The 20977-nt window shown below is 47.6% G+C and overlaps 2 protein-coding genes and 1 long non-coding RNA gene across 4 annotated transcripts; 1 reads left to right on the top strand and 2 right to left on the bottom strand.

Annotated features, from left to right (window-relative positions):
• Window positions 1-1344: 1344 nt before the first annotated feature.
• Window positions 1345-18023, bottom strand: LOC106539508 (ficolin-2-like). 2 transcript variants are annotated; one of them, XM_087704517.1, is made up of 8 exons: window positions 17860-18023; window positions 4103-4216; window positions 3672-3698; window positions 3319-3354; window positions 2765-2892; window positions 2326-2455; window positions 2013-2147; window positions 1345-1860 (listed from the first exon to the last, which is right to left on the bottom strand). In XM_087704517.1, exons 1-8 carry the CDS (start codon window positions 17945-17947, stop codon window positions 1610-1612), a joined length of 909 nt encoding a protein of 302 aa, XP_087560643.1. In that variant the 5' UTR covers window positions 17948-18023; the 3' UTR covers window positions 1345-1609. The 2 variants fall into 2 exon arrangements, with proteins under 2 accessions (XP_087560643.1, XP_087560642.1); XM_087704516.1 differs by lacking the exon at window positions 17860-18023 and adding an exon at window positions 4341-4481.
• On the bottom strand, window positions 9878-10783 carry LOC148048511 (uncharacterized). Its single transcript, XR_015695458.1, has 3 exons — window positions 10746-10783; window positions 10215-10342; window positions 9878-9896 (listed from the first exon to the last, which is right to left on the bottom strand). It is a non-coding gene; the product is annotated as an uncharacterized LOC148048511 (long non-coding RNA).
• LOC106539489 (ficolin-2-like) lies at window positions 13890-17548 on the top strand. Its single transcript, XM_087703881.1, has 4 exons — window positions 13890-13970; window positions 16905-17034; window positions 17205-17339; window positions 17478-17548. The coding sequence occupies exons 1-4, from the start codon at window positions 13944-13946 to the stop codon at window positions 17546-17548; spliced, it is 363 nt and encodes a 120-aa protein (XP_087560007.1). The 5' UTR covers window positions 13890-13943.
• Window positions 18024-20977: the final 2954 nt, after the last annotated feature.

Genomic DNA, 20977 nt, shown 5'->3' on the forward strand with positions numbered 1-20977 from the left:
CCGAGTTGGAAGGTATCTTTGGAGGTCGTCTAGTCCAACCCTCTGCCCAAGCAGGAGACCCTACACCATTTCTGTCCGATGTCAGTCCAGTCTCTTCTTGGAAGCTTCCAGGGATGAAGCTCCCACAACTTCCGAAGGCATCTTCTGTTGATTGCTCTCGTTGCTCCCCTTTGGCTCCCTTTGGGGGTCTGTGGGGGGTGCTGGCAGTGTCATAATAGCACCAGCGCTGAACACTTATATACTGCTTCACGGTGCTTTGCAGCCCCTGTTCTGCAAGTTGCATCAGTTGCCCCTCTGCTTCTCGGTGTAATTCAAGATGCCATTGATGACCCATAAGTAGCTATAGCCCTTAGACTTATATACCGTTTTGGAGTGCTTTGCAGTCCTCTCTAAGCGGTTTAGAGAGTCAGCCTGTTGCCCCCAACAATCTGGGTCCTCCTTTTGCTGACCTTAGAAGGATGGAAGGCTGAGTCAACCTTGAGCCGGACAGGATTGAACTGCTGGCAGTGGGCAGTGAGTTAGCCTGCAGTCCTGCATTCTAATCATTGGGATGGATGGATGGATGGATGGAAGGAAGGAAGGAAGGAAGGAAGGAAGGAAGGAAGGAAGGAAGGAAGGAAGGAAGGAAGGAACAGTAGCCCTTAGACATATACTGCTTCACAGTGCTTCACAACCCTCTCTCAGTCTGTTGCCCCCAACAATCTGGATCCTCGTTTTGCTGACCTCAGAAAGATGGAAGGCTGAGTCAGACAGGATTGAACTGCTGGCAGTCATCAGAAATTAGCCTGCCACACTGCATTCAAACCACTGCGCCACTATGGCAAGGAAGGAAGGAAGGAAGGAAGGAAGGAAGGAAGGAAGGAAGGAAGGAAGGAAGGAAAGAAGGAAGGAGAAAGGGAGGGAGGGTGGAAGGAATATTATATACCACTTCACAGTGCTTTGCAGCCCTCTGTAAGCAGTTTACAGAGTCAGCAAATTGCCCCCAACAATCTGGGTCCTTTACTGACTTCGGAAGGATGGAAGGATGAGATAACCTTGAACTTCTGGCAATAGAATGCAGAATTAGCCTGTAATACTGCATTCTAAGCACTGTGCCACCACGGCTCATAGATATGAGAGAGGGGGGAGGGAGGGAGGGAGAGAGAGCGAGCTTGGGGAGATGGGGTCATTTGTTTATTTAATTTATTTGCCATGCATCAGGCATGGAAATGACTCGGGCTGCCTTAAAACATTAACACGTTAAATTATTAATGTGTATCTAAAACAAACATGGAAAACTACAGTAAAAACGGAAATATAAATTATTTATAGGAATAAAGCAAACTTGGAGACCTTTGGTTGGGTTGAAGATCCTATTTTTATTTATTTCATTAATATTCCTTGGTGGCCGAACTCCAGGGGAGCTGAAGGGGACGGGGAGAAATGGAAAAGGAACCTTCCCCAACCTGGCAAAAACACCAAGGAGTAGTTATTTAAAGACCATTTAATCATGTAAATTTTGTAAAATGCAAGCTCTGTCTCAAAGCAGCAAATCAAATGCAGAGGGGATGGACTAGATGCCCTTTGGAAACCCTCAGAAAGAAAAAGGCCCATCAGCTGAAAGAGCCACCTAAGACACAGGCCGGATTTTCATTTCGGAGCGCTTGTAGGAGTAGTACTGGCCTTTCCCAGTACCCCAGTTGATGCCGTCCCCGCGAGTCTTGTGTTCTCCCAGCCAGTATCTCCCATTGAGGTTGGAGTGGTGGCATTCATGGTACCACCAGGCCCCTTGGCCCTTCTCAGCACAGTTGAACTTCTGGGGGTCCTGCTGTTTATCTCGGGTGGAGAAGGGCATGTTGTTGTGGAAGGACAGGGAGTCACCTGGGAGGAAGAAGGGGGGATGGGTGCCTGGAAGACCAGCCCAGAGCATCTCCAGGGAGGCCGTCATTGGACAGACTGGCACTGCCCAATTAGGGAAGACTCATGGAGAAGGATACTCATGCTCATCCTCCTGGATTTTGTCAGGGACTCACCTGCAGAGCCGCCCATGAAGGCGCCCAGAGTAAGCCGATACCAGTCAGATTCTGCCGCCACCTGGAAGGACGCATATTTGGCAAAGGATTGCTTGTTGTCGAATTCAATCAGGTCGACACGCAATTCATTATTTCCTAGGAGAAAGAAAACAGCCGTTTAGTTCAGTTGGCACACTGCCCAGTCACCAAAACTCACAGCCCTGCAGGGTATGTTTTTCTGCTGCCTCCTCCATCCCCAGAGGGCCCATTTAAGGCTCTTCCCACCGAGGGCCCTGAACCCCTCTCCCGAGGGCTGCAAGGGGAAGCCCCTCACCCAGTGAGCTCAAGTGGTGAAGGTTGTCATTCCCCAACCAGAATTCAGTCAGCTGGTTTCCAAATCCCCTCTTGTAGGCAGCCCAATTGCGGAAAAAGTCCACCGAGCCATCCGACCTCCTTTGGAAGACCTGCGGGGGAGAATCGGGACCCTTAACCTTCCCTCTGGGCAGGTCCCAAAGTCATACTCTTCCCTCCCTTCCCAAATTGTAGGGGTCTCAGGGCTGGCCTTCTCCACCCAGAAGTGCTGGACCCCCTCCAGGATCCCTGTGGCCCTCATCCTGGCCACAGGAAAGACTCCGTTTCTGGTTCATCCCATTCCTGGCAAGCAGCAAAGCTACAATCCTGGGTGTGTCTTCTGTGGGACACAACCCCACGGAAGTTCCCTTAAAGCTAGAAGCGCCACACGGCAGGAAAGAGCTGCCCTCTGCTGGACTCACAATCCATCCGCCTCCATCGGTGTCCATGTCGCACAGCACCTGCAGGGGCTGGCAGTCCTGGGGGTAGATGGTGTACCAGCCGCTCAGAATCGTCCCTCTTTTCAAGAGCTCTTTGCAGTTTGGGGCTCCTGGGCAGAAAGAGGGCAGGAGAGGTTGTCGCTCTCTGTTCCAGGGTCTTTGCCAAAATGCCCTCACTTTTCTTAGTGCTGAGGGACTGGCTCGGTAGCTGCAGCCAGTTGGCAACAGGCATCCAGCTGGTTAGCAGACCAAGCGGTTGCAGTGTGGGGTTGCAAGTTGGGGGTGGGGGCTACTCTTAACATGGTGGGTGGGCTGGATCTCCCCATTGAAAGATTTTTGGAGGAGCAATTTTTCTTCTAAAGATGAAACATTTTAGGGCAATTTTCCCTCTTGAAGCAAAGATTGCCAGTGGACAGAAGTGGATTCTGCAAATGCTGGAACTATCTGGACAAAACATCAGCTCTCCAGGGAATGGGGGGGGGCTAGGAAAGGAATGGGTAGTAAGGACCCCCCCACACACACACACAGTCATTCACCTCGCTTGCATTGAAGAGCCTCCAGCTTCTTCTCATCTGCAAAAAAAAGATTGAAGTGAAGAAAAGCCAATTCCTGCCCCCTTCCACACGCCCACGTGGCAAGAAAAGCCACGGAGGGAGAGATACCACGATGCTGACCTGAATTGGGAGGGGGACAGAGACTCGGCTACGTCTGATGTGCCCCGGGCTGCCTACCTGTCAGAAGTCCCTTTCAGCCTAACTTCATGCCCCACTGAGCTTGTTGGGGGGCTGAGCTGCACGATTCAGCCAGGAGCTCCTTAGGCTGACTGAGTCTCCAATCTGAGGCTGCTCCTCCCACTGTTCCCATTGGGTGGGGGAGCCACAGTCCTTACCAATTGCTCCTGGGTTGCCTTTCTTGCCTGGAACAGAAAGGGAAAAAGTAGGTAGAATTCCTTCTTTTTAGGAGCGTCCGGCAGCATCACTCGGGGTGACAAGCAGCTGCTGAACCCCTTGTGGGCAGAAGCTTATAGGTTACACCCTCTGCTGGGGGAGAATGGGTACCAAGCTCTCTCCCTGCAGGTACACCCTGCAGGTATCATAAGCCAGGGTGTTTCCCTTCCTTACACCAGAGCAGGCAGCTTAACCCAAGGAAATGCCCCCTTTGGGAGGGGGAGTTTCAACAGGTCGAGTGCCCGGAAGACTCAGTTCCCTCTCGTGCCAGTTCTCCTGCAGTCTTGTTTCGTGGCACTTTCCTTCTGCTTTGGGACAAGACGGGTTATTTCTCTTGGAATGGGCCAACTTCACCGTCTGCCCACAGACCCACCTTTGGGCCCTGGAACGCCAGGGGGGCCCCGTGGCCCTTGTGGTCCTGGCAAGCCTTGACTCCCCCGCACAATGGCTATTGTCTCATTGCCATCCAGGCCCAGCTCCTTCAACTCTGCAAAGGAAGGAAAAACATTTGGAGCCAAAAAAAAATAATGTTTTTTTTTTAAGCTAAGCTAAATTTCCCCGCTCTGAAGGCTGGGAGAAGGTCGCTGTCCATCCTCCTGCCTGATACTCACCTGGGCAGGAGGACTCCTGTGCCCCTCGACAGGTTGCGATAATCAGGCAGAACAGGAAGAAGAGACCCATTTGTTCTCCCGCTCTCCTCATGGTGCCCACTGGACTCCGACTGCTGCCTGCCCCGGACTCTCTGCTTTTATTTGGGCAGCCTGCTTTTGTCCCTTTTGTTTTTAAGTGGGGACTCCCGAGCAACATCACAGCACCACAACCTGCTTCCTTGTTCCTTGATCAAACACAGCTCATTGGTTAAACACACGGGAATTCTTCATTCTAGAGCAGTGTTTCTCAACCTTGTCAACTTGAAGATGTCTGGACTTCAACTCCTAGAATTCCCCAGCCAGCGAACGCTGGCTGGGGAATTCTGGGAGTTGAAGTCCAGACATCTTCAAGTTGACAAGGTTGAGAAACACTGCTCTAGAGGGAGGCACCCCATCTGCTTCAATGCAAAGCTGCCAGGGGAAACGGGGCTACTACAACACGAGATGTCTTCAGGTGATCTTCCTGCTGGCTGGTTGTCAGCAGGGACAGATTTCCAATCCAGAGTCAAAGGATCAGTGGTCCAATGACCAAAATTATGCCAGACTTCAAATCTGGGGACAAGTGTGAACCAGCGATATAATCGCAGGATAATCTTTCTGATTTTTGTAGAAATATGAACAACGTGACTGAAGGATTAAAAGCAGCAAGGCAAAGAGAAGGTTGCAATCAATCAAAATAGAGCTGGAAGGGACCTTGGAGGTCTTCTAGTCCAACCCCTTGGCTCAAGCAGGAGACCCTCTACCGTTTCAGATAGGTGGCTGTCCAGTTTTTTCTTTAAAATCTCCAGTGATGAAACATTCACAACTTCTGAAGACAAGCTGTTCCACTGGTTGATTGCTCTCACTGTTATTTCTCCTTAATTCCAGATTGCTTCTCTCTTTGATTAGTTTCCATCCATTATTTCTTTTCTTGTCTTCTGGTGCTTTGGAAAATAATAAGAAATTAAGAGCCGAGGTGGCACACTGGTTAGAGTGCAGCACTGCAGGCCACTTCAGCTGACTGCTATCTGCAGTTCGGCGGTTCAAATCTCACCGGCTCAGGATTTACTCAGCCTTCCATCCTTCCGAGGTGGGTGAAATGAGGACCCAGACTGTGGGGGCAATATGCTGACTCTGTAAACCGCTTAGAGAGGGCTGAAAGCCCTATGAAGCGGTGTATAAGTCTAACTGCTATTGCTATTGCTAAGTGGACCCCTCCCCTTTGTGGCAGCCCCTCAAATACTGGAATAGTGCTATCATGTCCGCCTTAGTCCTTCTTTTCCCTAGACGAACCAAACCCAAATCCTGAAACCTTTGTTCATATATTTTAGTCTCCAGGCCTTTTAATCATCTTAGTTGCTCTTCTTTGCACTTTTCCCAAAGTCTCAACATCTTTTTTGTAACACGGTCACCAAAACTGGAAGCTGTATATTAGGTGTGGCCTTAGTAATGATTTTTAAACTGGTACCAACGCTTCACATCATGGTGATTTGTTTATGTCCCTTTGTTTATACAACCAAGGATGGATTATATAACCAAGAATTATACAGCCACTGTGGCTCAGATTCTCATCTTACGATAGGAGGCCAGGCATTCTCCTGGAAGGCTGCTAGAATATTGCCCAATTTCAGCCTCTGAGTGAATGTTGGGGTATCTTTCAGGGAGCAGATTTCCCCTTTTAGCATTTGCAACCCCATCTCTGATGGATGGCCACTTGGATTGGGAACAAGTACCAATTCAAGGGGATTTTTATTCTCCAAAATCCCCTGGGAGCCAAACAAGAAGTAACTGGTAGAAGGGAACTGGTTCTCCTGGGTATTTCTGATGGGAAAATAGGGAATAAACTACAATACATAACATTATATATCCTAACCGTAAGTAGAATCGTTTTAGCACCGAATTGGAAACAAACAGAAACTCCTCCCGACCCAATTACAAGAAGGAAAATCTATGAATGTGCAGAAATGGATATACTGTCTATGGAAATGAAGGAGAAAGAAGAAACCAATTTGGAAGAGATGGTATTCCTGGCTTGAGAGTAAACTTAAAACATAAGGTATAAAAAGTTAAAGTATAAAATATAGAATATAAAATGTATAAGAAATATATGATATAACATACAATAGTGATATAGAGATATAATGTTTGTAAATAGGATTGTTACAAAAGATATACCATATTTTTCGGAGTATAAGATGCACCAAGATTTTGAAAGGGTACGTTAAAAAAAAGTTTTTGCACTCTGCAGACCTCTTCAAAAATGGCCCCTTTTTCATTTTTAAAAAAGGGCATGCATAGCCTTTAGGAGGATTATAGAGTGCTCCTGGGGGCTGGGGGGGGGCAAAAATGAGCAAAAAACGGCTATTTTTTGCTCATTTTTGCCCCCCAGCCCCCAGGAGCATTCTGGAAGTCTCTCAAACCCTCTGCACATCCATTTTTGCAAAGAGGGTGGGGTTTTGGGAAGCCAAAAATGCTGTATTCAGTGTATAAATTTTTAATCCTCTTTTTTGAGGAAAAAGGTGCATCTTATATGCCGAAAAATACGGTAGATACTGATATGGAAAAGCTGTTATAAGAAGAAGTTTGTGTTTTGTCTTTTGTCTTTTAAATGTTGGAAAATTCAATAAATATTATTTAAAAAGAAGAAGAAGAAGAAGAAGTAATGGCTAGAAACCAACCAAGGAGAGATACAACCTGGAATTAAGGAGAAATTTCCTGACAGGGAGAACAATGGAACGTTTGGCCTCCAGAAGTTGTGGGTGCTTCATCACTGAAGGTTTGCAAGAAGAGGTTGGAGAGCCATTTGTCCGGAATGGTACAGGATCTCCTGCCTTGCGCAGGGGGTTAGACTAGAGGACCTTAGAGATCTCGTCCAACTCTTCTGTTATTCTTGAGCTCCTGCAGCTGTGGCTTCCTTACCCAGCTACCCAGTGGCTCAGAGGCAGCTGAAGAAGGATGCATATTTAGGGGCTTCTAGTCCATCCATCCCACGATAGCCAAAGGAGACCAATAAGGAGAAATTGAAGCCTTTTTCTATGCAGAAGACTAAAGAAACCTTTTTTTATTAAAGAGTTTTAATAGATTTTACAAATGTTTCCCCTTCCCCTTCCCTACCCCCCACCCCAACCCTACCCCCCTCCAACACTCCCTCCCCCCAACCTCCCAGAGGAAAATACAGGGTATAAACATTTAACAATCATACACTAAGATAAGCTACCTAACTATAGCATCCTACATCCTCTTATACTTTAATTCCCCTTTTATTAAGCTAACTTTAGATAAATTGTAACATTCCTTGTTCATTCATTCGTAAGCTAGTTGAAATTTCTTAGTCCGATATTTATTTTGAATGTAGTCAATCCATCTTCTCCATTCCAGCTTGTATTTCTGATCTGAATGGTCCTTCAAATATGCTGAGATTTTGGGCATTTCTGCTAGGTTTACTACTTTTAACGTCCATTCTTGAATAGTAGGCAATTCTTCCTTCTTCCAATACTGCGCCACCAACAATCTTGCTGCCGTTGTTAAGTTCAGAATCAAATTAGTCTCTATAACTGTAAAGTCTGTAATTATACCTAGCAAGAACAAACCTTTTTCAAGCCCCAGAGAAAGCGGGATCTTTTTCACAAGTTTGTTTCCATGGACTTGTCTTTGCTTGTTCTATCCGTCCTGTTACTTGGGGAGGGGTGTTTATTTATTTATTAATTAAATTTATTGGCCACCCATCTGGGCACCTTACAGATTAAAGCATTCAAATCCTAACAGAGAAATACCCATGTTTCCCTGAATATAAGATCGGGTCTTATTGTCTTTTGGGTACCAAGCAGTGGTGAAATTTGTTTTTTTTTACTATCGGTTCTGTGGCATGACTTGGTGGGCGTAGCTGGGGAAGGATACTGTAAAATCCCCATTCCCAATCCCCACACACACAAAAAAATTGTACTTCAATGTCTTAATGATTGACGAATGATGAAATATTTGTGTTTTTTAAAAGAAATAAAATAAATATTTGAAAAAAAAAAAAACCCATTCCCTCCTGATCAGCTGGGACTCGGGAGGCAGAGAATAGATGGGGTGTGGCCAGCCAGAGGTGGCATTTGCTGGTTCTCTGAACTTCTCAAAATTTCCACTATCGGTTCTCCAGAACCTGCTGAATTTCACCCCTGGTACCAAGATATGTACTAGGCCTTATTTTCAGGGGTGTCATATTTTTCCCCCATCTATGGGAGGCCCACTTCTTCTGCTTGCTCCTGATGTGGCAGGAGGCCACAGTGTCTGTGAATGCCGCCACTGCGAGGCAGAAGGAATGGAGCTGTGTCATGTGCCCTGCATCAGCTTACCTCAAGGCCCATCCATCTCCTGATACCTGCCTCATCTCACAACCACAGCACGAACTCAGCCTCCTGCTTTCTTTTTCTTTATTTAAAAGTTTTTTATTAAACACATATTAAAACATTGGACACAGTGTAACCGTCCTGGCAATGTCTTTGCCATACATACTAGAATATAAAGCAGTGGTAAAATTCATTTTTTTTACTTCCGGTTCTGTGGACGTGGCTTGGAGGGCGTGGTGTGGCTTGGTGGGTGTGGCATGGGAAGGATCCTGCAAAATCTCCATTCCTACCCCACTCTGGGGCCAGCCAGAGGTGGCATTTGCTGGTTCTCTGAACTACTCAAAATTTCCACTACTGGTTCTCCAGAACCTGTCAGAATCTGCTGGATTTCACCCCTGATATAAAGTTAAATATAATAACCACCATTCTTATTTACAATTCTCTATTCAGTATTTGCAAATGTAAGGATATCGTATTTCCCTCCGTGTTGCTTTGTTCTTGTCTTATACATTTTCACTGTTATAATTCCATACATAATTCTAATCTCCATTTCGTTGCTCATTTTGGTCTTTCCTTTTTTGTTCCAACCATCGATAAAATTTATCCCAGATCTTGTAATATTCTGATTCGTCTTTGTTCTTCAATCCCCACGTCAATTTATCCATTTCAGCACAAATCAGAATTTTCCGAATAACTTCCTCTCCTTGTGGAATTTCCCTATTTTTCCAGTTTTGGAGAAAGACCATTCTTGCTTCCGTAATAATATGTATTATTAAGTAGACTACCCCTTTGTTAATCCTGCTAGTGCTCTGTTGTGGCCATGAGCAAGCAGAAGTGGGCCAGCAGCCACGTGGGCTTATTATGAGTATTTGAGAAGGGATTTGTTAATGTCAGGGTCCCAAGTAACACCCCCAATGAAGGAAGACTCCGGGGCTCGAGTTTCCTCAAAGTTCCATTTTATTAGAGATGTCGTGATGGAACATCTGGGAAAAACAGAGTCTGAGAGCTTCCAGGTTTTCCCACCCAGTTGAAAGTTCAAAACCCTGCCCTAACACCCACAAGTCCATCCCATGGTCCAATCATGCATTGCCATGAAGACAGATTCCTCCCATCCACCTCCGTCCAGGTGCAGAGACAAAGCCAGAAATCCTCTCTTGTAGGCAGCCCAGTCGCAGAAAAAGTCCACCAACCTCCTTTGGAAGACCTGCGGGGGAGAATTGGGACCCTTAACCTTCCCTCTGGGCAGGTCCCAAAGTCATACTCTTCCCTCCCTTCCCAAATTTTAGGGGTCTCAGAGCTGGCCTTCTCCACCCAGAAGTGCTGGACCCCCTCCAGGATCCCTCTGTCTCCCATCCTGGCCTCAGGAAAGACTTGGTTTCTGGTTCATCCCATTCCTGGCAAGCAGCAAAGTTACAATCCTGGGTGTGTCTTCTGTGGGGCACAACCACACGGAGGTTCCCTTAAAGGCACGGTGGCCAGAAGCGCCACACACCTGGAAAGAGCTGCCCTCTGCTGGACTCACAATCCATCCGCCTCCATCTGTGTCCATGTCGCACAGCACCTGCAGGGGCTGGCAGTCCTGGGGGTAGATGGTGTACCAGCCGCTCAGGATCGTCCCTCTTTTCAAGAGCTCTTTGCAGTTTGGGGCACCTGGGCAGAAAGAGGGCAGGAGAGGTTGGCGCTCTCTGTGCCAGGGTCTTTGCCAAAACACCCCTCACTTCACAGTCCGGAAGGGCCGACTCAGTGGCTGCAGCCAATTGGCAACAGGCATCCAGCCGGTTAGCAGACCAAGTGGTTGCAGTGTGGGGTTACAAGTTGTGGGTGGGGGCTTCTCTTAACATGGTGAGTGGGCTGGAGGAGCAATTTTTCTTCTAAAGAAGAAACATGTTTAGGGCAATTTTCCCTCTTGAACCAAAGACTGCCAGTGATCAAAAGTGGATTCTGCAAATGCTGGAACTACCTGGTCAAAACATCAGCTCTCCAGGGAAATAGCGGGGGGGGGGGGGTAGGAAAGGAATGGGTAGTAAGGACACACAAACACACACTCGCTCACCTTGCTTGCATTGAAGAGCCTCCAGCTACTTCTCATCTACAAAAAAATTCACTTCCTTCTAATGCCAGTTCTTGCAGTCTTCATTTCTGGCACTGGGAGGGGGGGGGTGCTATTGGTCCTAGCAAGCCTGGACTCCCCCGCACAATGACTACTGCATTGTTGCCATCCAATCCCAGCGCCTTAAGTTCTGCAAAGGAAGGAAAACATTTGGAACAAAAAAGTGCTTCTTTTGAGCTAGGCTGATAGAAGGTCCCTCCTGCTCCTCAGAACCAACCTGCCTGCTCCTCATCTGGGTAGGAGGGCACCTGTGCCGCTTGACAGGTTGCGATCATCAGGCAGAACAGGAGGAGGAGACCCACTTGCTCTCCAGCTCCCCTCATGATGCCCGCTGGACGCCGACTGCAACCTGCCCCGGACCCTCTGCTTTTATTTGGGCAGCCTGCTTTTGTCCCCTTCCCCTTTCAGTGGGTCCACCAAAGCAACAGTTTCCTTGTTGGTCAAAGAACACACCTGCTAGTTAAACACATGGATAATTCTTCATTCTAGAGGGAGGCACCCCATATACTACAAAGCAATTCGCAAGGGGAAACATGGGGGGCTGCAGGTGATTCCTTCTTCTTGCTGGCTGGTTATATATAACGATGTCTCGAGGAAGCTGCTTCTGCTTTGCCAGCCAGGAGTTAACGCGGTAAGCTTTGTCAATTTGCCATTCTAGGTTGGTCCCTGGTTTTCCCATCAGGCGGTCAAAAGCTTCCGATAGGATCTGTTTCAGGTTCTCCTGTTTCTCCTCACGCAGCCCCCTTACTCTTAATGCGAACTCCATTTGTCGGTACTGTATCATAATAATTTCTTTTTCAGCATTTTCAGCATTTTCCACTTTTTGTTCCACCACCTCTGTTTTCAATGTCAAGTTAGCATTGGCATCACTAAGAACCTCTAGAGTATCTTCCATTCCAGAAATATGTTCTGTTAATACAGTTACAAGTCTCAGCATGTCGTCTCTAATTTTACCAACCTTAGCATCAAATTTCTCATACAGCTCCTGTTTAAGTCCTTTTATTTCACTTTTAATTTCTTCTTTCATTTCTTTTATTTCCTCTTTTCTCTCCTGCTTTACCACCTCTCTATTATCTCTAAACTTATCTTCCATTTTAATTGTCTGTGCATTAAGAGCCTTGCTTAGATTAGTCAGGAAAAATTCTTTCGTTAACACATCCCCAGCAGGGGGCGTAGGAAGCGGAGGCTGCAGCTTTGTGCCAGGCACTGAGGATGTGCCCCTGGAAGTAGAGGGTGACGACTTCAAGTTAATATTTGGTTTTGAAGCCATTTCAAAATTTATCTGCCTGCAGTTAATAAAACTCTATTGCCTGAATATGCAGCTTTAAGTAAAGAGGCTGAGTTCCCCTTTTATTTTGAAGTTTAAGGCTTGGCAAAACTTTCAGTGAGTAAACACTGTAACAAGACTGTTCAGCAGATTCATCACCATTTAACTTCCAGATAAGCAAGGTTAATGAAGGAGTAAAATTCTTGTAGAAATGAAACTAATTAAAAAGCTTCTGCTGGTCTATTGTGAAACCAAAACATATGATAAGCAATCTCTTTTGTTTTGAATTCTTGTGAGAATTAACAAAAAGTGTTCGTTATTACCGGAGAAACCAGCCTGCTCGGCGCCATTTTAAAAGCCTCTAAGTAAATAATTTTTCGGAGGAGAAAAAGAAAAGAAGCTAAAATAAACAATTATTGTGCACGGAAACGGATTCAGCTTGTGATAAGATTAAAGCGACTTCCTGGGAGGAGCCTGCTGGTGGTGGCAGCAAAAAATCAGCTGCCTCCGAATTCCTGGCTATGTACCTGTTTAGAGGATCTTCCATCTGACGTCTTATCAGGTTTTTCTTATCCTTCAGGCAAGAAGGAAAGGAGAAATTGTTTTGCTGGCAAATGCTCTTTGATTTTTGCAGCTTTTGTGCTTGCAGGGAAAGGGGGGCTAGCCCAAGGCAGAACGGCTGTCCATGCTGGGAACTTCAAACTGCCTTGTGCAGGACAAAGTAGGTCTCCCCCATTTAGTTCAAAGTTTTGTTTGATTTAATCTTATCACAAGCTGGGACCCTGGTTCTTATTGTGCGCGTCTTCACTCTCCGAACCGCACATGGTGTTTCTCACAAATGACGTAAATCATGTCATCTGGTTTTGCTCCACTGTGCCAGAAGCATTTTCCAAAAGGAAGGGGCCCCCTTGAACATGGCTTATGGGGCCCCTCGGGGTTCTGGGGAGAAAGATTGGTACCTGTTTCCCCCTGGCAGGTGTTGCTACTTCTGGGCTTTGGGGGTTCAGCTGCTGGGCACCCCCTCTTGCGTCCCAGTGATGTTGCTGGACCCTCCTAAAGAGGGGCAGGCAAGAAAGGCGACCCAGGAGAAATTGGTAAGGACTGCACCCCCCCCCCAAAAGGGAACAGCGGGAAGACCTGCCTTGGATCAGGGCCTCTGCCAGCCTCTCTCTTCTCTGAAGCAAAGGGGCCCCTGGCTGAATAGTACCGCTCAGCCCCCCAACAAGCTCAGTGGGATATGTAGTTGGACTCCTGACAGGTAGGCAGCCTGGGGCATGTCAGATGTAGCTGAGCCTCCGTCCCCGTCCCAATTCAGGTCAGCATCATGGTATCCTTCCCTCCGTCGCTTTTCCTGCCACAAGGGGTGTGTGGAAGAGGGCAGGAATTGGCTTTTCTTTACTGCCCTCTTTTTTGCAGATGAGAAGAAGCTGGAGGCACTTCGGTGCAAGCAAGGTGAGTGTGTGTGTCTGTGTGTGTGTGTAGGAGGGGTTCTTACTACTCATTCCCTTCCTGGCTCCCCCCCCCCCATTCCCTGCAAAGCTGATGTTGTGTCCAGGTAGTTCCAGTATTTGCAGAATCCACTTCTGAGCACTTGCAACCTTTGGTTCATGAGGGAAAAGTGCCCTAAAAATGTTTCATCTTTAGAAGAAAAAGTCCTCTACCAAAAACCTTTCAAGGGGGGATCCAGCCCACCCACCCAAAGTTAAGAGTAGCCCCCACCCCCAACTTGCAACCCCACACTGCAACCGCTTGGTCTGCTAACCAGCCAGATGCCTGTTGCCAACTGGCTGCAGCTACTGAGCCGGCCCTCAGGACTGAGTGAGGTGTACACCATCTACCCCCAGGACTGCCAGCCCCTGCAGGTGCTGTGCGACATGGACACCGATGGAGGCGGATGGATTGTGAGTGTGGCAGAGGGTGGCTCTACCCAGGCATGGCCAAGGCATGTGGCACTTCTGACCACTGTGCCCAGCGTTCCCTCTAAGCTGCGCGCGTGAGCGGCCGCGCAGGTAACAAAGAAACCGCGCACAAGTTTCAAAGTGCAGCGCAGTGTTTTTTAATATCTTTAAATGTGACTGGAAATATCCCCCTTCCCTCCTTTCTGAACTCTGATTTCTGATTGGTGAAATCAAGGAAAACTCTGCCCGGAGACCGATGACGCTGCAGAAGGGAGAATTCCCATTGGTCCCCCACGTGTCCACTCAATTCCCTAACCAACTGCGCATGCGCATGTCACACACACACACACACACACACACACACACACACACACACACACACACACACATACACACACGAACGCATGGACTTCCTCTCCCCAAAGACGTTCCTGAAGCCTGGGGGGGGCAGAAATGGCCTCCCCGCCCTCCTAGATGCCCTCTGGAAGTCAGAGACGGATCATGTCCGAACATGCAGGTGGCCCTTTGGGGGCGTTTCTTGCCCTCTGCAGCCTCCGGGGGCTTCCCTGAAGCCACGTCCGGCTTCTCCGGGAGGCCGTTGGTGCTTCCGGAGACGGTGGTGGTGAGCCTCGGGGCTCCCGGGCGGCCGATGTGCGCAGGGCGCTTGGCTGGTTCCAGCTGCAGAATGTCAGCAATCTCCCCGTTCTGCCAGGCGGCTGCCAAAGGGAAGGGAGGGTTAGGGCGCTTCTCCCAACAGCCCAGGGCCGGCTCCTCTGCCTTCCTCGGCGGTTGGGAGAGCGCTGCGCCCCTTTCAGTCTCCCTGGGAGCCGCCAGGGCTGCTGCGGCTGGAGACGAGGCTGCTGGGGAGAAGTCAGCGGGAGGGAGGGGGAGGAGAAGGGAAACTTCTGCTCGGGACGCCTTTTCCCTCCTCTCCCCCGGATCTCCCCCCCCTGTTACTAATTTAAAAACTGCAGTGATTCACTTAACAAGCGTGTTACTAATTTAAAAACTGCAGTGATTCACTTAACAACCCTGTTACCAATGAAAAAACTTGTGATTCACTTAACAACTGCATTACTAATTTAAAAACTGCAGTGATTCACTTAACAACTGTGTTAATAATTTAAAAACTAGTGATTCACTTAACAACCCTGTCACTAATTTAAAAACTAGTGATTCACTTAACAACCGTGTTACTAATTTATAAATTAGTGATTCACTTAACAAGCGTGTTACTAATTTAAAAACTGCAATGATTCACTTAACAACCCTGTTACCAATTTAAAAACTTGTGATTCACTTAACAACTGCATTACTAATTTAAAAACTGCAGTGATTCACTTAACAACTGTGTTACTAATTTAAAAACTAGTGATTCATTTAACAACCCTGTTACTAATTTAAAAACTTCAATGATTCACTTAACAACAGCATTACTAATTTAAAAACTGCAGCAATTCAGTTAACAACCATGTTACAAATTTAAGAACTAGTGATTCACTTAACAACCGTGTTACTAATTTAAAAACTGCAGCCATTCATTTAACAACCGTGATCCTAATTTAAAAACTGCAGTAATTCACTTAACAACCATGTTAATAATTTAAAAACTGCAGCGATACACTTAACAACCGTGTTACTAATGTAAAAACTGCAGTGATTCACTTAACAACCGTGTTACTAATTTAAAAATGGCAGTGATTCACTTAACAACTGCATTACTAATTTAAAAACTGCAGCAATTCACTTAACAACCACGTTGCTAATGGAAGCGGAAGCGCAACAGCCAATGTTGGGGAAGGGGAAGGGGTGGCGCTCCCCTGTTCTCGCCACCGCCACCCCTTTGCCCCTGGTAACGGCGACCGTTGTGCTGCTGCTTCCAGACGGGACGCTGGAGGAGCTGCTGGCGGGCAGGTGAGATCCCCGCGTAAAGACGCCGCCGAGGGCCTGGCAGAATATATCCCGCTGGAAGCAGCAGCGCTCTGGACCATGGATCCCCAGGAGAGCTGCCGGCTAGAGCTGTGCAAGAAGCCCGCTTGGGTGGGGAGGGTGGGTAGCCCTTGCCCGTCCTGGCCACCGCCGTCCCCTCGTCCCGGGCGGCTGTCACAGCACCCCCTCTAGCTGGTGTGGGGGTGGCTTCAGGCTGTTCCTGCCCTTCCCCTTTTGGCTGCCGCTGCTTTTCTGCGGTGCCCAAGCTGGTCCAGCCCTGACCCGCTGCCCTAAACTCAGGGAGACCCTCTGCAGTCCCTCTCGTTTGGTTGGGATGCCAGCGAGAGTGTGTTGGGCTGAAGGAAGGAGGGATACTCTCTCTCTCTCCCTCCCTCCCTCCCTCCCTCCCTCCCACTCTCTCTCTCTCTCCCCCCCCCCCCCACTCTCTCTAGAAACATATATCATGTTTGCAATAATTTACCTTTTTTTCTAAATAGGCACAGTTCCCTTACCGGAACCCTCGCTCACTCACTCAACACACACACACACACACACACACACACACACACACACACACACACACACACACAACCATTTTTCTCCATTCCAATTCGGATCCTATAAATCAATTGCTCTGTGAAACATCTGTGAAAAAAATTCAGGTGCTCAGACATGAAAATGTGCCGCTCAAACACTATACTTTTCTGCTCACACTGAAAAAAAATTAGAGGGAACATTGACTGTGCCTTGAAGGGACCTTCCATGGGGTTGTGCCCCACAGAAGACACACCCAGGATTGTAACTTTGCTGCCTGCCAGGAATGGGATGAACCAGAAACCGAGTCTTTCCTGAGGCCAGGATGGGAGACAGAGGGATCCTGGAGGGGGTCCAGTACTTCTGGGTGGAGAAGACCAGTTCTGAGACCCCTAAAATTTGGGAAGGGAGGGAAGAGTATGACTTTGGGACCTGCTCAGAGGGAAGGTTAAGGGTCCCGATTCTCCCCCGTAGGTCTTCCAAAGGAGGTCGGATGGCTCCGTGGACTTTTTCCGTGACTGGCCTGCCTACAAGAGAGGATTTGGAAACCAGCTGACTGAATTCTGGCTGGGGAATGACAACCTTCACCGCTTGACTTCGCTGGGTGAGGGGCTTCCCCTTGCAGCCTGAACCCTCATATTGCTGGGGGAGAGGGGCGCAGGGACCTTCCTCTGGGGATTGGGGAGGCAGCAGAGAAACATACCTGCAGGGCTGTGAGTTTAAGTGACTGGGCAGTGCGCCAACTGACTCACGTGGCCGTTTTCTTCCCCCTAGGAAGGAATGAATTGCGTGTTGACTTCACTGATTTTGAAAATCAGCATTCCTTTGCCAAATATGCGTCCTTCCAGGTGGCGGCAGAATCTGACTGGTATCGGCTAACTCTGGGAAATTTCACAGGCGGCTCTGCAGGTGAGTCCATGACAAAGTCCAGCATCCTTCTCCATGAGCCTCTTGGAATTGGGCTGTGCCAGGCAGGCCAATGAAAGCCTCCCTGGAGATGCTCTGGGCTGGCCTTCCATGCACCCATCCCCCCTCTCTTCTTCCCAGGTGACTCCCTCTCCTACCACAACAACATGCCCTTCTCCACCAAGGAAAAACGGCAGTGGCATTATCTGTAATTAGTGATTGGACTCATTTAACCAATGATAGAATATTGAATATTGAGGGACACGATCTGGTATTTGGCTGGCATGCTTACCTGTTATTCAACAAAAAATTGGATAAGAATTTTAAAAGTCATATTTTAAGAAATGCTTTATTGCGGGTTTGGAAGAAATACCAATATAAATTAAATGACAAGATACCCATGTGGGCAATTCCTAGACACGCAATTGAAAATATGAATACAGCACAAAAACAGGACAGAATTACTTACAGACAGCTTCTTACCTTGGAAAGGGGGGTATTACAATTAAAATCTGATACTCACCTGGGCAGGAGGACTCCTGTGCCCCTTGACAGGTTGCGATCATCAGGCAGAACAGGAGGAGACCCACTTGCTCTCCAGCTCTCCTCATGGTGCCCGCTGGACTCTGACTGCAACCTGCCCCGAACCCTCTGCTTTTATTTGGCCAGCCTGCTTTTCTTCCTTTCCCCTTTCAGTGGGTCCACCAAAGCAACAGCTTCCTTGTTGGTCAAACAACACACCTGCCAGTTAAACACATGGATATTTCTTCATTCTAGTGGGAGGCACCCCATACGCTACAAAGCAAATTCGCAAGGGGAAACAAGGGACGGCTACAATTGATCCCCTCTTCTTGCTGGCTGGTTATCTGCAGAACCACATTTCCAATCCAAAGTCAAAGGACCAGTGGTCCAATGGCCAAAATTACTCCAGACCTCAAATCTTAGGAAAGTATAAACCAACTAAATAGCCACGGAGTATAATTTTCCTGATTTTGTACAAATATGAACATCATGACTGAAAGATGAAAAGCAAGAAGCCAAAGAGAAGTTTTCAATCAATCAAAATAGAGCTTGGAAGGGACCTTGGAGGTCTTCTAGTCCAACCCCCTGCTCAAGCAGGAGACCCTCTACCATGTCAGATAGTTGGCTGTCCAGTATTTATTAAACACTTTCAGTTATTGTTTTTGTAGCTTACCTAGAAGGAGCTTGTGGTCTACTTTGTCAAATGCCGAAGTCAAAGTATACTGTTTGACAGCTTTTTGCTGGTCTACTAATTTGGTCAGTTTGTCAAAGAATGAAATCAGATTGGTTTGCCATGATCTGTTTTTAACAAAGCCATGCCGGCTACTAGTTATAACTTTATTTGTTTCTAGATATTCACAGATGATTTTTTCAAGTATTTTATCCAGTATTGGTCAGTGCTGTGAATTGCATGATGGAAAAGGTCCATTTGCAACCCAGATTTCAAGATCCTTGAAAACCATTCAGAAAAGAGCCAGGAGATGCTTCCTTTTCTCAGGCTCTCCTGGAAAAGCCACTAGAGAATTTGGCCTGAACAAAGCCTGACTGTTCTTACACAGGGTTGTGAAATACTCATGAAATAAAATTGGCTGCTATTCCTCATCCCGTCTGTTTTCCCCGTTGCTGTCATCCTCAGCCAGCGGGACTCCAGGAACAAGAGGTGCAGCTCTGACCACAGGGTTTTCCCCACTTTGGCCCACTGCCCAGTGGCCCCAGGGAGGCACCCAGGTGAAGTCCCGGTGGAGAAGAATTAAGAGTTCTCCAAGCAGCCTTTCAGGGACTGCTCCCTTTTTTCATTTTATTCTCCTGTTGTTCGAAAGACAGGGGGCCCTGTTTTTCTTAAACTGATAGGAGAACAACAGAGAATGGTTGAAATGGGGTGGCACCAGGGGTGGGATAGAAACATTTCAGCAACCAGTTCTCTGCCTGTTTGCTGGGCGGGTGTGGCCATGGGGTTGGCCTCCTGCACATGGTGGGGGGAGATTCACCCTCACCAGGCTCTAGAGGATTTCCTCGAGCCTCCAAGAGGGCAAAAAGGGTTTCCCTGGGCTCTGGAGGCTGAATCCCATCCTGAGTGGCACCTTTAAGGACACTCAATCCAGACTGCGCACTGATTTCAGGGCAAGGCAGAATGCAAAATGTCTCTCTAATTGGAAAAGTGATATTTGACCTTCAGATCTCAAGATTCTTCTCCAGATAAAACTGTTTTAGCATAGTCTTTATTGTCATTGTACAAAATAAATGCAACGAATTTGGTTTATGCATTGATCTGTAAAGTAATCCATCAGGCAGAAGAATAGCCAAAGAAGCAGTCTTCACAGATTTTGCCAAGGAAGGGAAGGGGAGTTTGTTTTTGTTTCTCTGAGGTTACAGCAGCACTTTATTTATTCTGAGATTCATGATGGGCAAACAGATACATGTCTTCCCCTTGAGTTTACAGGTGGAAAGGTGGGAGATTTAAGTGGTTCTGCTGGGCTGAAGCCAGAGGTGAAATTTAGCAGAAATTCTGGAGAATCAGTAGTGGAAATATATAGTAGCTCCAAGAACTGGCAAATGCACCTCTGGCTGGCCCCAGAGTGGGGAGGGAATGGGGATTTTTGCCCACCAAGCCTCGCCCAGAGAACTGGCAGTAAAAAAAAAAGAATTATGCCACTGGAAGGGGTCAAGAGGAGGTGCCAAGACTTTCTGGCAGTGTGTTGGGGTGCTCAGAGCCTTTCCTTTGCCAAAGGCTGGCAGATTTTATCCCCTTGGAATACAAGAGACTTGGAGGCCGTCAGATGGATAAATGATCATATTTTTATTTATTTATTTAACATTCGTTGACTGCCCAACTCCAGTGGACCTGAAGGAGAGCAAATGGAAAAGCCCACCCACCCCAATTCTGCAAGATCATTTAATCAAGTAAATTTTGTAAAATGTAAGCTCTCTATCAAGGTAGCAAATCAAAAGCAGAGGGGATGGACTAGATGCCCTTTATAGCCCCTCAGAAAGAAAGGACCTATCAGCCTGAAGGAGCTGCCTAAGCCACAGGACGGATTTTTCAATAAGCCGAATCTCACCTCGCACCCAACCTGGAGTGAACAACTACCGAGGGGGGTGCCCTCATAGAAAGAAAAGAAAATGTCTTTGCATGAAAGCGACCAGGAGGAAGACATGGGCGCAATGGAGGGACCATCTCTAACAGAAAGACTAGCCGACCTGAGAGTGGAAGAACCTGCCATCCGTCCCAGATGGACTTGGGGTGTGGGACAGAAAGAGGAACATGAGGAATTACAAGCTGGAGTCATGAGAAGGAGGCCAAAGAAAAAGCCAGCGGCTGACTGGAGTGGCTCTGGAGAGGAAGACTACAAAATCTCCCACGCCATGAGGCTCCTCGAAGAGGCATGGAGTGAACGCCGAATTTGAGAGAGAGCTGTGGAAAGGGAACCAACAGAGGAACTGGAGAAAAGGTACTCACTGCATAGTTTAAGGGAGACTGGAGGGGCCAAAGGGGGATGTGCGAAAGATTTTTTTTATTTTATTTGAAGTTTATTTGTATGCCGCCCTTTTCCCTGGGGGGACTCAGGGCGGCTCACAACCAAAAGGGGAGGGGGGAGACAAACTTTTAACATATAAGACAA

This window comes from Thamnophis sirtalis, unplaced genomic scaffold (assembly GCF_051295495.1).
Source record: "Thamnophis sirtalis isolate CommonGarterSnake01/CBP01778 unplaced genomic scaffold, rThaSir2_p1.2 scaffold_2, whole genome shotgun sequence".
NCBI lineage: Eukaryota > Metazoa > Chordata > Lepidosauria > Squamata > Natricidae > Thamnophis > Thamnophis sirtalis.

What these genes read in the sequence shown, in the direction of transcription:
- LOC106539508 (XM_087704516.1), bottom strand. Translation starts at nt 4,431, where the DNA reads ATGAGGAGAGCGGGAGAACAAATGGGTCTCTTCTTCCTGTTCTGCCTG. An exon ending in TGGCGTTCCAGGGCCCAAAG is followed by an intron (nt 3,699 to 4,102) that starts GTGGGTCTGTGG and finishes TTTCTGTTCCAG; the next exon opens with GCAAGAAAGGCAACCCAGGA. An exon ending in CCGATGGAGGCGGATGGATT is followed by an intron (nt 2,456 to 2,764) that starts GTGAGTCCAGCA and finishes TCTCCCCCGCAG; the next exon opens with GTCTTCCAAAGGAGGTCGGA.
- LOC106539489 (XM_087703881.1), top strand. Translation starts at nt 13,944, where the DNA reads ATGGACACCGATGGAGGCGGATGGATT. An exon ending in CCGATGGAGGCGGATGGATT is followed by an intron (nt 13,971 to 16,904) that starts GTGAGTGTGGCA and finishes TCTCCCCCGTAG; the next exon opens with GTCTTCCAAAGGAGGTCGGA. An exon ending in TTTCACAGGCGGCTCTGCAG is followed by an intron (nt 17,340 to 17,477) that starts GTGAGTCCATGA and finishes TCTTCTTCCCAG; the next exon opens with GTGACTCCCTCTCCTACCAC.